A 16,175-nucleotide genomic window follows, 5' to 3' on the forward strand; every position below is an offset into this window, starting at 1 on the left:
GTCTGACTGGCTTCCTGAGCCACAAACTCCATTAAGGGAGGCCAATTAAGCGCCTTTAGGCAGTTTCCAGGTAAGGGAGCCTCTCTGAGCTTATGGGGCACATTAGCCTGATTAGCTGTGCTTGTTAACCTGGTCCACTATCTTAGAGCTTACAATAGTTTGGAATGGCCTACAGCAGGGTTAAGCTGTGGATTAGGGCAGGTGGGCTGGAAGGACTCAGGTGCTGCTTTGCTACATCTTCCTGGGCCTCCAAGGGAGTTAGAGGAGGCTTGACCTGCTGTCCCCATCACTCTAATTTCTTGACTGGGACAGTTTCAGAAAACTGGCCACTCATCTCTTTCCTTTCTTAAGTCCAGTTGAAGCTTTCCAAGGGTGCCTGTCCAAAATTAGATATGCTTTGGGTCTGACAACGATGGCTCCTTCCTTCCAAGCTCAGAAGCTAAGGTCTTTTCTGAACTTTCTCTAACTCAGTCAATTTGTTATGGTGCAGATGAGATTTAATTTCCGGACCAGGATGCGTGAAGCCTTGTTTAAAACTTGTCATGTGTTTAAGGGTGATAAAGACTGGGATAATCACATTTCACAGTTACCCCCCCTGCACCCCCCAGACTTTTAAAAGAAGCATCATCTCTGCTCAAGGTGGGTGAGGGGTGGGGTGCTTTTGTTATTCATTCTAATACATGCTTAGAGAAAATCCTCTCCCTGGAGCTTTGGAGCTGGTTCTCTCGACTGTCCGACAACTCTCAGGAAGCTTCAAGTGAGAAAAGTCTCATTTATGAAAAACACAACTTGCATATTCAGCTAACCAACATGCAGTTATTAAGTGTTATTGTAAGCCAAGCCCAGGTTCAGTTTAGGAGTTACAAGGAAAAGGAGGAAGCAGGCCTAGGCTTCAAGGGACTCCTCCTTGAATAGGGGAGATGACATGCAAATAACCAGATATATTTAAAATACTTAGAGAGTAGGTGGAAGGTAATCTCACAGAGAAGGCTCCTGCTAGAATAGTGTGATAAAAACAGGAAGCTTGCCTCCACGGTTTATGTCCAACTGGAGTAAATTCTTACCCCAGTGGCAAATATTCCAGATGTTCTTTCTTAAGTAAGAGTATGAACAGAGGATGTCAGTCAATTAAGCAACCAGTCAACATAGATTTATTAAGAAGTGATTTTGGGGGGTACAGTTAGGTGGTGAAATGGAGAGAGCATCAGCCCTGGAGTCAGGAGGACCTGAGTTCAAATTCAGACTCAGACACTTAATAATTACCCAGTCCTATGACCTTGGGCAAGTCACTTAACTCCTATTGCCTTAAAAATAAATAAATAAAAAGAAGTGATTGGGTTCTGAAACAATAAAGACAAATGCAAAAAAAAAGTCCCTGATGAAAGGGATTTTTAGGCCAAATGAAGGAGAACAAATACAGATATAGTTTTAGAGCTAGAAGGGAACTGAGAATTCATCTTGGCTAGTAGCCTTATTTTACAGAAGAAGAGACTAAGGTCCAAGGAAGATGAGTTGTGTGCCCAATGTCTCACAGGTAACAAATAGCCAAGTCAGCCTTTAAAAAATAGTTATGAAGTTTGGTTTCCTTTTTTGTAACTGTGTTTTTTTTTCTTTTTCTATTTTCATATTAATCATGTTGCAAAAGAAAACACTCAAAAGAAAAATAAAGCAAAAAATAGGCTTCAGTCTGCAATCAGAGTTCGAGTTTTCTCCCTGGAAGTGGATGATATTGTTCCTCATGAGTCCCTTGGAACTGTCTGGATGAGAGTAAGTGAAGTCTTCCATAGTTGATCATCATATAACTGTATTTTAATTTCTAACACTGTTATCTGGATACATGCCCTTCCCTTCTTTCTACTGGAGACCATGTTTCTTATTTTCCATTCTATATCCTGTACAATGGGGCAGCTAGGTAGTTCATCGGATAGATTGTTTGGTCTGAAGTCGGGAAGACTCATTTTCATGAGTTCAAATATGGTTTTAGACACTTTCTAGCAGCGTGACCCTGAGCAAGTCACTGAGTCCTGTTTGCCCCAGTTTCCTGCTCTGTAAAATGAGCTGAAGAAGGAAATGACAAACCACTTTGAGGTCTTTGCCAAGAAAACCCTAAGACTCAGACACAATCCTGTACAAAGTTGCGTCTGTCTTCAGATCAGGAAGCTTCAACACCTTCTCATTTGAAAAGTGAAATTCTCATATTTCATCTTCTCTTTGGGTTTGATCAGCTTGTCAGCAGGCATTCTTTCCGAGATTCTGTCCTTCTCCCTGCCTCTCCCTCTCTCCTCCAAAGCAGATTTTTTACTCTTAATTTCATGCTTAGACTAGTCAGTAAAGGAAGTCCTTTGGTGAGTAAGTTGTGACTAAAATTCACAAGTAACCAAAAAAAATCCCATTATTGTCATTTACTCTTCATAATGAGCAAAGTGACATATCTCAAGATACTAGAGTTGATGATAAAACTTCCAGGCCATGATGGTCAGAGAAAAACTTGACAGACTATTGGAAATATAAAGACCGCTTAGTCTGTATGTTTTATTTTACAAATGAGGGAACTGAGGCTTAACGTGGGGAAGTGATTTTTCAGAGCCAAGACCTGGAAACAGATCTTTCAAGCAAATCAGAGATACTGTTGTACTGGTAGCCTGCAGCTCATACTGTGATTTATTTTCACACAAGGACACATTTCCCAGCAGCCACTGAAAAGAACAGTTACAATAATCATAGCATGTTGGCATAATGTTTAATAATTTGCAAAATACTTTCCCCAGACTACATTTCATTTAATTTTCATAACAACCTTATCAGGAAGATGGAGTGTGTGTGTCTGTGTGTGTGTATGTGTGTGTGTGTGTGTGTGTGTGTTTGTATGGAGCCATTTGGAAATTGAGTAATCGAGGCTTGGAAAGGCCAAGTGACCTTAACCAAAGTTCTACTGTTAGGCTGAATGGGATAGATTAGGGTTTACTAGCTCATAGTTTCCACAAGGACAGGTCTTCTAAAATATTTGAAGAGACAAGGAAACACAATTATTAATAGTCTTGCTTTTGATATGAAACAAATAACAAGGAGTTTAATTTGAGAATCCACTGTCCAATAGAGAAGACAGTAAATCTGTCAATGATCATCTCTGAACTGGGATTCCTTCTAATGATCTCCCTTCTTTGGAGAGCATTGTGGTGAAATTTTATCAAAATTTGCAAAAATGATTACAAACAGAACACATGTCTAAAACTTAAGCAAAAAATGTGATAGATTGAAATAATTCCCCCCAAAGAAGTTACTTTATACAAGTAAAGGGGGGAAATGTAAGTTATTGTGCACCAGTGTAGATGGTTAATATGTTGTCTCCAGTATGTTAATCTGCTCACATTCACAGGACTTTTGAAAATTTGAAAAGAGCATTATAACACCTCTCATTTGGAGCCTCACAAACATCTTGTGATGTTATAAACAATTATTATTGTTGCCGCATGAGAAAATGGAGGCTCAAAGACCTGCCCATAGTTATGCGGCTAGTAAATAGCAGAAGTGGGATTAGAACCCAGATCTCTCATGACTTCAGGTTCAGCAATAAGCATTTAAGCACCTACTTGTTGGGAGCCAGGGTCTCTAAGCTGCTTGACACAGTCATGGCAAGAAGACTCAAAGCGGCCACAGCACCTGATGGAACAACATTTCCTTCTGCAATATATATAGGGATTCCATGTATACCCATATTTATAGATCTATTATTGATTGCAAAACTTACTCATCCTAATAGTGGAATGACTATAAAGGAAGGATTTCAGAGAAATTCCTTGAATAAAACAGATTGTGAACTCTGTCCAAATTTAACAGGATTGCCTCTCCCTGAGACATACAAAAGACTTCAACATTATGAAATCTTTGGAAAATACAGCACTGGGAGTTCCAGGGAGACATCAGAATATATACAGGGAAAACAGATACAAGATGGGTCAGATAGAATTCCAGGGAAATTAACAGTTTTTCCCACCTTACCATACACAGGAATATATGATAAAGATGGTGAAAGAATAGTTAGTATAGGTGACCGATATGTGAACTCTAATAGCCTTAGTTTATTGGGAAAGAATAAAAAGTCATAGAAATTGTAGCATCTACCAGCAATTGGTTATTGAAGGAGTCAATGGACAGGTGGACAAACATAACTACCCTCACTGTAGGTTGTCAAGGGAGCATATCGAAAAACATTACATATGTGGCACAAAAACACAAAAGCATTCCATTAAATGAATTATATCAAAGATTATTATCAGGAAAGTTCTGCTTAATTAATAACTTTACTATGCAGCATCAAACTAGGCAACAGAAGGTTGAGGTCATCACGGTCCGAGCAGGGCCAAGAAAATTAACTACATGATTGATAATCACACTTGTAACCACTATATGATCAAACTCGTAACCATATGAACTATATGATTAATGATGAAAATGGTACACTTTTGTAACCAAGGAAATGATTTTAGTTTGCTTGTTTCATATGATTCTGAGGCTATAAAAATAAATCCAAGCAGCTGACAGTCACTCAACCTGCTCCTGCCTTTACCCTTTTGTTGACTCAACTCATTTCGCCAACTCTATCCCTCCTGTCAGGTTCCAAGGACCCCGCAGAGGCTGGACCCCCCACACCTACTAAGTTCGAGACCAGTGCTAAGTGCTGAGGACACACAAAAAAAGCAAAATAGTCCCTGCCCTCTAGGAGTTCACCATCTAATGAAGGAAACATCTATTGACAAACAAGCTTCATACAAGATAAATAGGAAATAAAAAACAGGGAAGACATTAGAAGACACAACTTACTGTGCCAATGCTATTGGATCAAATGCAACCACATCCTTCTCATTCTTAGGTTCTGGATAACTTAATTGCTGTGTGACCTTGGGTTGCCCCTTTAACCCCTCTAGACACTGAGTTCCCTCATTTGCAAATATGAGGGGATAGGATGACATCACTTCTGGTGTCCATGCCAGCTGGAAATCTTAAGCCTTGAGTTTAATTGAAAGGATTTTTTAGGTCAAAAAGGGAAGGTAGACTGCAGGGGGAAAGAGGGTTGCATTTCTGATCAGACAGGCTCTCTTTGATTAACTATCTGTCAAACCTTGAGCAATGCCTTCTTTTCTCTGAGATTTCCTTTGCTCTATAAGATGAAGATGACTAGATTTGATCCTAACAGTTAGATCTAGAGAGTTCCCTAGATTTTCTCCAGTCCAGTACCCTCATTTTACAGATGAAGAAATTCAATTCCAGAGAGGTTGAATTACCCAGGGTCACCTTAGCTGACCAGGATTGGAAATGAGTCTCCATTATCAAATCCTGTGCTCTTTTCACCATGCTTCCTCTATGGAATTTTAAGATCCCTTCTAGCTCTGAATTTATGATCTACCTAGTGTACCCCCAAGATGTCTCTTCCTGGCAGTTCAAATTAGATGGCAGTTACTGTCTTGGGATAAAGCTTTCTCTTGATTGGTTACCAGGGGATATAGAAATCATGTCATTTGGACTCTTTCCCTGGAACTCTATTGAAATCTTGAGAAGAAATCAGTGCATATTGCCTTAGGAAGACAATAGACAAAGTGCAGAAGGAGAAACATTTCTGGACATGTCCAAAGTAGAAGTTGTTTTACTGGACCACAAATATTTTTTAATATAGTTTGTTTTTTTATTTTAAAAAAATTGTTCAAAGATGAGAGCAGTGGGAGAGAAAGATAAATGCTTGTTCTGAAATAAATAAATAAAAGATGAAACAAATAATGGTCTCATGACCCGATCTATTTCAAAAAAAAAGTAAATAAACTTCTATGTTACACTGTTTGCTCCAAAAAACCACCACTTTTCTGAAAATGTTTATTAAAATATATAAGAAAAGCCTCTTTCTTTCCTAGAGTGCTCTAATATTATACGCATCATGTTATAGGAATAATTATTTACAATGTCTTTTCAAGGAAAAAGAGTAACAGATAATTCTGAATGAGATGCAGTAAATAAAAATCCAATTTCTGATGCTAGGACACTCCAGTGGTTCAGCACTCAGCCTACAATTGGAATATAATCACAAAGACTTTGCCTTCTTCCTATTTGGAGAGATTTGTATTCAAATTGTTTTTCACCATTAGGAACTGGGATTCCCTGTGGGACCTTTTCAGTTTTGCCCTGCGATTTTGGAACCAAATCTGAAACAAAAGAAAAGCAAAAAGGCATTTGAGAATGTATTATTATTTCCTCCCTGAATTTCTGGTACAGTTAGTCTTATGAAGGCTGTTTAAACCCAATGCATGCATGTGTGAGCCCATGTGCCTCAGGTACCTGTAATATGGATGTCCCCACTCCCACCCTACCCATGGCTAATCAGTGCCAATTGTTCTTAACACCACCATAAATTACAATCTCTGGAAAATTACCTGGATTCTATCTTCCTCCAAATTCAATTTTCGAGCCAGGTCTTCTCTGATATCAATACCAGGGTAGGAGTTTACTCTAAAGACATTTTCCAATACTTCAATCTAAGGGAGTTAATTAACAATCAAATGTTATCATTCTTAATTTTGCTAAAAGATTCAGTTGGCCAATGTACAAAGTCTCTTTATGTCTTTTTTTTTTTTTTTGCAAGGCAGTGCCCAAGGCCACACAACTAGCGAATGATTAAGTGTCTGAGGTCAAATTTGAACTCAGGTCCTCCTGACTCCAGGGCCGGTGCTCTATCCACTGCACCACCTAGCTGACCCTCTTTATGTCTTTTAATAGAGATAGGCACTGGATCCATGATTTCATAGGTACAGGTGAGAAGACTTGACCAATGCAAGTGAGTATCTTCTCTTCCGATGAGTTGTAGAGCCTTAAAATGTTGTCTGGAACTTGCCTGGGGTCATACATCAGGTGTCAAAATGTTCTGATGGCTTTTAATAAACCACTAAAAAACCTACACTCCAATGAAGCTCATTGATGTGAATGATGCAGGGTCCAACCTCTATCTGTCCAGTCTGTAAGGCTCTTGTTTGTATAAGTGTCATGTTATTTCATAGACAAAGACTCACAGTCTAACACAGACCTCATTCTAACAACAAAGCAATTAGTCATATCTGGTGATAGCAATCAAACCAAATTCTTACCTGGTTCCTGGTAAAAGCAGTTCTTGGTCTCCTGCCTCGATACCAGCTCAGCTCTCTTTTAAAGCACAGTCTTTCTGAAGCTGAAACATATTTCTCACATTTCAAGATCCTTTCTTCTGGTGAAGGATAATTCCCAGGGTGAGGGAGCAGACTGCTGTTGGGCAAGATGGGGATGGATAGGCATGGATTTCCATCTTCTCCTAGAACCAGAAAGACAATGCAAACATTTCTAAAAGTTCTGCCTGAAGTTCCTGAAACAATCTCTCTCCAGTTTCCTGGATGAACTCATTAGCCAGGACAAAAGCCAGGATCAAGTCTGCAGTAGAGTCCATGAAATATTTTTTCTGTATTGATCATTTTCCTGGGAGTAAAAGCAGGCCCAGTTGGACAGAGTGTGTGCTAGGTGACCTGACCACACAGTCAGGAAGGGGTGGGAATGAGGTGTATCTCTGAAGAGCCAGGGCTCAAGCCCGCTTTCCAGTTTACTGCCTGGCAGTGGCATCAGCCTTATTCTTTCCAGTAGCCCCTGGCCGAGTGCTTTGCAGTTAAGCACATGAAGTGATATGGTCGACTTAATAGCATCTCCAGTTCTTTCTCTCTGCTTCTGTCTCTCAGTCTCTTTTTCTCTCTTTGTCTCTTTCTGTCGCTTGGTCTCTTTGCCTTTTCCCCTGAGTCTGTTTTCACTGCATCCCTGGGTCTCCGTCTCTCTCTTCCTCCCTCCCTCCTCCTTGCCATCTCTATTCTCTTTCTCTTTCTCTCATCCTTTCTGTCTGTCTGTCTGTCTGTCTGTCACACACACACACACACACACACACACACACACACACACACACACGCACGCGCGTGCGCGCTTCTCTTATGCCCACTTGCATACCAGTCACCCAAGATCCCTGCCGAAGAACCGGGAAAGCAAGCGTAGGAAGAAAACCTACCTAAGGGGCCACAAGGGTCTGTCCAGGGCCTGGCAGGAGGGATGGCTGGGCCGCATTCCTTCTTGGGTTCTAGTCCCAAAATGCTCTCGATGGAAAAGGAGCGAGGGGAGGGCTTGCCCTCGGCCAGGGTGGGCCGCGCCCGGGAATTGGCGGTTGCCCAGAGGGCCATGGCTCTGGCTGCGGTGGCCCCCCACCTCACCCCCCGGGTTAAGTCCAGAGTGCGCGGGTGCGTCGGGGAGCCCGGGCCGCTGGAGCGCTTCAGCACCCCGCCGACGGACAGGGGCGCTCCAACTCTGCCTGCCGGTGCGCTTTATAGTCCCTGACCCAAATCTGGGGGGGGGGGAGGCTAGGAGAGGAGGAGGGGGTTAGGGAGCTCACGTCATTGCTTCAATCTGGAGCCTGGGCTCCCCACCGAGCTGGAGGCCGGGAAGCTAATTGTTGCCTTGTTTGCCAGTAATTAGCGGCTAATGGCCCCCTCTGGGGGTCGCCCCCTTCCAGCACCCCACCCGCAGCGGGGGGTCGGGCGTTATCTGCTCCGAGCAGCCGCCCAGAGGCCGTGGGACTTTCTCCCCAGCCGCCGGGCACGGCCCCCGCGGGGGCGCCTCCTTTCTGCCAAACCACCTTAAGTCTTCTAGCGGCTCCAGGTACCTGCACCCCGCGGCCGGGTGGCGAGCCAAGCAGAGGCAGAAGCGTCTCATTTAGGGGGATTTTCTTCCAGGGAAATTTGGAATAAAAAAATAATAATCCTTTAATACTATTAGGGTAAGCTGATGGAAATACCGGGGCGGGGGGATTCATATGCATATAGCACGGCCGATGGGGTCAACAAACCCACCCTAGCAGGGCGCTGGAGGAGAGCCGCCCGCCCTCCCGAAGTGGCAAAGTCATTAAAACGCAGCGCCATTGTCTTCCCGGGAGCTGGATTAGTTCACGAAAGGGACCAAGACTTTTCCATCCGTAATCCCCTCCCTGGCTCAGGCCTTCTTTCCATTAAAGGAAGCTGATGACAGTTCCGTTCAGGAGAAGACAAGCAGAGTGCTTTCTTCCCCCCCACCCCCGGCCTCAGTTTCCTTCCCTGGACTAGATGGCCCCTGAGCCCCGCTCCAGCTCCGACACTGTGTCCCCACATAAGGATTGTAGAGACCTTCTGTAGTCCGTCTCCCTTCTGGTAGGGGAGCCACGAAATGCTTGTCGGAGTGGCCCCCCAGGATCTAAGGAGGCCGGGTGTGACTCACAGTGTAAGGAACCAGTTAGAGCTTCCATGGAGCCTTTTGGTGGGGATCACAGAGTCCGAGTTGCCAGGGAGCTCATTCTCTTTGGCTTCAAGCCGTTCACTTGCCAGAAAAGGACACTGAGGGCGCCGAGAATAAAGTTAGATTCGAACCCAAGTCCTCTGGCAGCAAATGTAGGAGCCATGCTACAGTATTTTGTCTTTGTAACCCAAAAGAAAAACAAAAAACAGCTTTTCTCTTTCTTTTTTTTTATTTATCCTCCCCACTGAGCTTTCCAGCATTAGGGGTTCCCTCCCCCGGTGAATGTAAATATTTGTAAAAGTCATTTCTCTTTGTCTCCCACCTCTCTCCACCTCCTCTACTCATCTCCTCCGTGCTCTCTTCTCTGTCTCTTTTCCACCTTCTTTGCCTCCTCTCTCCACCTTCTCCCTCCCTCCTTCTCCCTCCCTCCTTCTCTCTCTCTCTCTCTCTCTCTCTCTCTCTCTCTCTCTCTTTTTCTCTCTCTCCCCCTCCCTCCCTCCCTCTCTGAATCTGTCTCTCTGTCTCTCTCTGTCTTTCAATCCCCACCTCATTTCAGCAGTGTTGGATACTTTTTCTATAGAAATTTTCTCCCCAATGTAGATTTGCAAATCATTTTATTTCACGATTCCCAGAAAATGCACATTTCTGATCAGCTGATCATAGTTTCAGGGATGGCTGGATGGATGAGATCTTAGAAGTCCTCTCTTCTAACTCCTTGATTTTGTGGGAAAACTTCTGTGACTCCATCGAAGAATAGGAAATAAATGGATGATGAGGGAAGTGGAGGTTGTTTGTTTATTTTGCTGAACCTGAGACAACCAGAGAGAACCTTAATCAGCTGGAAAGTCACCCAACTCCCTTTTCCTACAGAGGAAATCTATCTTTTCAATGTTACGGACCCCTCTGGCAGCAGTCTAGTAAATCCCCCTTCTCAGAATCATAGTTCAAAGCACAAAATAAAATACATGAGATGACCAAGGAAACCAGTTCTTTTAAAATTTAGCAAAAATCAAAAAGCTCTTTGACTCCAAGTCAGAACTGCTGCCCTGCTGACCTTTATAAAAGGAAGGGCAAAGGGGCTGGATTCTGGTGTGTTACAGCAGCCAATGGGTCTATCATATTGAAAATCCAATTCTTCTTTCATTTCTTCCCCTACCATCTCCTAAGGACATTCTTGCAACTCTTCCACCTATATCCCAGCTAAGCTGTGATCCTCTGTCGAGATACAAAGAACCTCACCTCAAAAACATACATCACCAGAAAGAGAAAGCCAGATAGGAAAGCAGACAGGAAGGAATAAGACCAAATATCCACCCTGGCAGAACCTGTAGGTTTGGCCCTGGCCCTTGCCTTACACTGTGGATCTTTGGAATGGGAGGCAAGTGGTGAGAAAGCATCATGTTTCCCTTAATCTGAGAAGGCTTGTGAGAAGGAGATGGATCCTCAGGATGGAGAGGTGGGAATGACAAAGCCCTGCCTGACCGGTACCATGGGGATCTATTATAATTACAATTCACAGCCTTGTCTGGAATGATCCTTTTCTTCTCTTATTCCAATAGAAAGAGATGCTTGAGGGCAGGGACTGTTCCATTTTTTTCTATTCTTAGTACCCACCACAGTGACTGGCATGTGGTAGAAGCCTGATAAATGTTTGTTATTATAACAATCCTGGACTCCCCAAGCATCGATTTAGCCTCAGGGTGGAGTCAATCATACATACTCTAGGACTGAACAAGAAACATTCTTCACTGGTTTCCGGTGTGAAAACTTAGACCGAATTCTTTAGAGTAAATCAAGTCACAGTTAGTATATTGTTAGGATAACAGGTGCTATTAGCATGTTATTGCTATTATTAATATTTGTTGTAGCATCATAGTATTTCCACCAAAGTCTTCCTTCTCAATGATTCATGAATAATGGTGATTCTTGAAGGCTAGTCTAAAAGAGCATAATCCCTGACAGGTGTTAACAGGCAGATGAGGATACTGAGGCTCAGCAAGGCTAAGAGACATTGGAGTGAGATCTGAACCCAGGTCCTCATCAAATAAACTCCTTGGGACCTGAGAAGCATACACAAGAGAAGCATACACACTCCAAAGTGCTACCAAGTAAGGATGATTTTGAGGGTGGACCCAGAGACAAGGCCATGTGTTTTGCTTTGTTTTGTTTTGTCATCCAAGGACCAGCTCAGATAAATCCAGAGGAACCCATCCCCTGGGGGGCCTGGCCACAAGGCTCTTTCATCCACAGCAATACCTGAGGATCATAGAAGTGACCTAGAGGGGTTGCAATCACCTTTGGGGACTAACTTCATCCTCCTTCATGTATCTTTTTGAATTAGTGAAATATAAGCAGGGCTTTGCCAAAATTATTTGGGGCTTGAGCTTTTATGATTCTGCAGCATCTTATTAAACAGTCATTGGTTCAACAGATTTTCATACTTATTAGAAAATTATGAAATACAATTTGCATGTAGAAAGAGATGACTATTCTCCCCTACCTGCATATTAAAAGATTAGTCCTGGTCTAATACTCACCTTTAGAGACTAGAGTTCCACAGGTTCTGAATAATAATAGCAACAATTGGCATTTGTATGATTATATAATGTTTGCAAAGTAATTTCTCTATATCATCTCATTTGAGTTTCTCAGACCCTGAGGAGGGAAGGCCTATTTCTCACCCTACGGCTGAGGGATCAGAGGCTCAAAGGGGGTCCTGGCAGAAATGACTGACCCAAGGTCAGACAATCAATGGGTGCCAGAGGTGGGATTTTAATTCATTTTTTTCAAAAGTCATAACAGTATAACTGGGGTCACTTTACAATCAACAGCCATCAGGGTGAAATGAAAGTTGGACCATACATGTCTATCCCCCTGTTCGCACATGCTCTGACTCCCACAATCAAGACATTATAGTATTCTAAGTGCACGAGGGACTTCCCTCTCTTAGTCTACCTCACACTCAAAGGAGAATCCTCTCCACAACAACCCTGACTGAGTGGTTTTCTAACCTGTGTATGAAGATCTCTGGTGAAGGAGAAGTTCACTGACTGAGACATAGTAGACACTTAAATATTGACAGATTAATCAATTGATTGATAAGCAGCTTACTTCACTGTTGGACAGCTCCAATGGAGAGGAAGCTTCCCCCTCCCCCCAACAAACATAAAACTTCAATCATAAATCAGACTCTTTGGAGCTTCTACCCATGATTCCTGGCTCCGCCTTGAGGAGCCAAGAGCTAATAGTATTTACAAAGGATTTTTAGATCTTTGAAGTGTTTTATAAATATTGTCTCCTTTGGCCCTGCAACAACCCCAAGAGGCAGGTGCCATTATTAGCCTCACTGTTCAGAGGTAGTTAAGTGCCTTGCCCAGGGATGACTGAGTCTCTTGGACGCCCCAGGTCTAGTGCTCTATTCACTGAACCACCTAGCTGGACAAACAGCAATAACAGGGGGTGTGGGGCTTAGAGTGTTTGGACTTGAGGCCTCCCTGAGTTCTAATGGTAATTCTGCGAGTAGCTCTGTGACCCCGAGCAGGTCTCTGAAACTCTCTGTGCCTCACTTGCTTTATCTGTAGAGTGAGAATAATAGCATTTACCTTAGCCGGCTGGCGTGGAGATCATTTGAGATAACAAACACAGCAGACTTTGTGAGCCTTAAGCCCTACATAGACGTACTTGCCATTTTACTGAGGCAAATGGCTTATGGCAGATGTAAGGGGAGTCGTGCTGGCAGTTAATACGTTAGGCACCTTGGCGAATGTTTTTCCCTCCTGGCAGCTCCGGGAAGCAGGTGTTACGCCATCACTATTATTCCATTTTACAGATAATAACAATGACAATAATAATAATAATGTTACTCCTTCCTTCTCAAAGAGGACTGTGACAGCAGAGAGGTGGCGCCATGACAAGCGCATGGATTGGATTTGAGTGAGGAGGTGCTGTGCTAAGTCCCCAGCCTCACTGTCTCCTCCAGAGCCGTCTGGGTCCAGTGGCCAGATAGGAATCAGGACAATTGGAGATGGCCCTGGATGCGAGGCCATCTGGGTTAAGGGATTTGCCCAAGGTCACACAGCTAGTGAGTATTATTCCCATTTTACAGATGAGGGAACTGAGGCAGATGGAGGTTGTGACACCCAGGATCATGTGCCTGAGGTCAGATTTGAATTCAGGAAGATGAGTCTTTTTGATTCCAGGCTTGGTGCTATATTCACTAGGGCATCACCCAGCTGCCCCATAAACAAGATGTAGATAGGATTGATTACTTAATTAATTAAGGGTTGTTGTAGAAAGGATTTTCCTTTGACTGAGATAGACTAAGAGAGGGAAGTCCCTTGTGTGCTTAGAATACTATAATCTCTTGATTGTGGGAGTCAGAGCATGTACTAATTAAGAGTAATTAAGAGGGAAGTCACTTAGATTATGGAGCACTGACAAAGGTACTTTAGCTGAGACTTAAAGAAAGTCAAATGAGTCAAGCCGTAGGAAGGAAGAAGGAGAGTTCCAGGTATGGGGATGGTCAAGACAAAAGCTTGGAGGTGGGAGATGAAGTGTTATATGCAAAAATAATAAATTCCAAAATATTTAAGGATGATGACTACTAAAAAGATAGGAAGGGGCCAAGTTGTGAAGGACTTTCAAAGGTAAAAGATTTTATATTTGATTTTTGAGGAAATGAAAATCAACTAGAATTTATTGAATAGAGACATGAATTGGTCGGACTATGCCTTAGGGGACTGATTTTAGCAGCTGGGTGAAAGATGGACTCTCAACTTGAGGCAGGGAGGCCAATGAGCAACGGATTGCAGTGGTCCAGACATGCAGTGATGAGAACCTGCACCAGGGTGATGGCAGCATCAGAGAAGAGAAAAGAAGAGATGCTTCCCCAAAATTATTGGCTATGGTGGAGGGATGGGATGAATGAGAATGAAGACACAGCTAGCTCTGGTCACACCATAGTGACCAGAGTGCCAAGCCTGGAGTCAGGAAGGTTCATCTTTCAATATTGAAGGAAGCAGATGCAAGTTGGTCATTCATGGAGCTCGATGGCTGGGGGGAGGGGAAGAAATGGAAAAGGAAGAGAATGGAAAAAATCACTTTGATTGTGAATAATAAGGGTTTAAACTGACAAATTTTGTCATCTTAGCTTCCAGGGGGCAGATGGATGGTGTAGTTCATAGAGCTTCAGCCATATGATCCTGATTAAGTCCTTTCACCTCTTTTAGCTTCAAGAAACTATCGAGCAAGGATGATTATCATTTGTGTCTCAGTAGGATGCATTGTTGTGAGAATCAAATAAGATAATATTTACAAAATATTTTGGAAACCTTAAAACCTTATATAAATGCTAATGACATCATCATCATCTTTATCACTATCATCATTATTATCAGAATATGGAGGTAGACCTTTGATCCAGCAATACCACTACTGGGTCTATACCTGGAAGAGATGAAGAAAAAAAGGTAAAAACATCACTTGTATAAAAATATTCATAGCAGCCCTGTTTGTGGTGACAAAGAATTGGAAATTAAGTAAATGTCCTTCAGTTGGGGAATGGTTTAACAGACTGTGGTCTATGTATGTCATGGAACACTACTGTTCTCTTAGAAACCAGGAGGGATGGGAATTCAGGGAAGCCTGGAGGGATTTGCATGAACTGATGCTGAGTGAGATGAGCAGAACCAGAAGAACACTGTACACCCGAAAAGCAACATGGGGGTGATGATCAACCTTGATGGACTTGTTCATTCCATCAGTGCAACAATCAGGGACAATTTTGGGGTATCTGGGATGGAGATACCATCTGTATCCAGAGAAAGAACTGTGGAGTTTGAACAAAGACAAATACTATTACCTTCAATCTAGAAAAAAAAACTGTTATCTTATTATGTAATTTTTCTTTCTCTTATACTTTATTTTTCTTCCTTAAGGAAGTGATTTCTCTCTCATCACATTCAAGTTAAATCAATGTAAAGCCTAACAGACTGCCTTCTGTGGGGAGTGGGGGGAGGGAGTAAGATTAGGGGAAAATTGTAAAACTCAAAAGAAATAAAATCTTTCTTTAAAAAAAGAATATGGACGTAGAAATGAAAAGAATGGGAGGCATTGGTAAAGAACAGTAGAACAGAAACTCTGGGAGGGCAGGTTCTTCTTCATAATTGCCTTTGTATCCTTAATACCTCACTTTGGGCACTTAATTGAAGCCTGTTAAATTGAAATGAATGGTGGCTGCAGCCCAAAAGCTGAGTTCTGTTACTCTATGATCTCTTTGTTACTCTATGATCTCTTTGTCTCTGTCTCTGTTTCCCTGTCTGTCTCTCTGTGTCTGTCTGTTTCTCTGACTCTGTCTGTCTCTGTCTGTCTGTCTTTCCCAATCTCCCTTTGTCTCTCTGTCTTTATCTTTGTCTCTGTCTCTGTCTATATCTATCTCTGGAACTCTGCTTTGTCTCTTGTCTCTTTCTGGCTCTGTTTCTGTCTGTCTCTGACTTTGTCTCTATCTCTCTCAGTGGGTCTCTGTCTCTGTTCTATCACTCTATCTATGTCTGTCTTTGTCTCTCTATCCCTGGTTCTCTGTCTGTCTTTGTCTTTCTGTCTCTGGTGCTCTGGCTCTCTGTCTTCATCTCTGTCTCTCTTTTATCTCTGTCTCTGTTCTATTACTGTCTCTCTCTGTCTTTGTCTCTCTCTCTCTCTCTCTGTGGCTCTGTCTCTGTCTCCGTCTCTCTGTCACTCTATCTCTCTGTCTCTGTGTTTGTGTGTCTCTCCTACTCTCTCTCCCTCTCTTCTCATTGTCTATCTCTCTGTCTCTGTCTCTCTAACTCTCTGTCTCTCTGTCTCTGTGTGTGTGTGTGTGTGTGTGT

At 42.7% G+C, this 16,175-nt stretch overlaps 1 protein-coding gene across 1 annotated transcript; it reads right to left on the reverse strand.

Annotated features, from left to right (window-relative positions):
• Nucleotides 1–6,043: 6,043 nt before the first annotated feature.
• Nucleotides 6,044–8,246, reverse strand: HESX1 (HESX homeobox 1). Its single transcript, XM_074196101.1, has 4 exons — nucleotides 8,060–8,246; nucleotides 7,128–7,327; nucleotides 6,420–6,521; nucleotides 6,044–6,191 (listed from the first exon to the last, which is right to left on the reverse strand). Exons 1-4 carry the CDS (start codon nucleotides 8,226–8,228, stop codon nucleotides 6,093–6,095), a joined length of 570 nt encoding a protein of 189 aa, XP_074052202.1. The 5' UTR covers nucleotides 8,229–8,246; the 3' UTR covers nucleotides 6,044–6,092.
• Nucleotides 8,247–16,175: the final 7,929 nt, after the last annotated feature.

This window comes from Macrotis lagotis, chromosome 8, assembly GCF_037893015.1.
Source record: "Macrotis lagotis isolate mMagLag1 chromosome 8, bilby.v1.9.chrom.fasta, whole genome shotgun sequence".
NCBI classification, from domain to species: domain Eukaryota; kingdom Metazoa; phylum Chordata; class Mammalia; order Peramelemorphia; family Peramelidae; genus Macrotis; species Macrotis lagotis.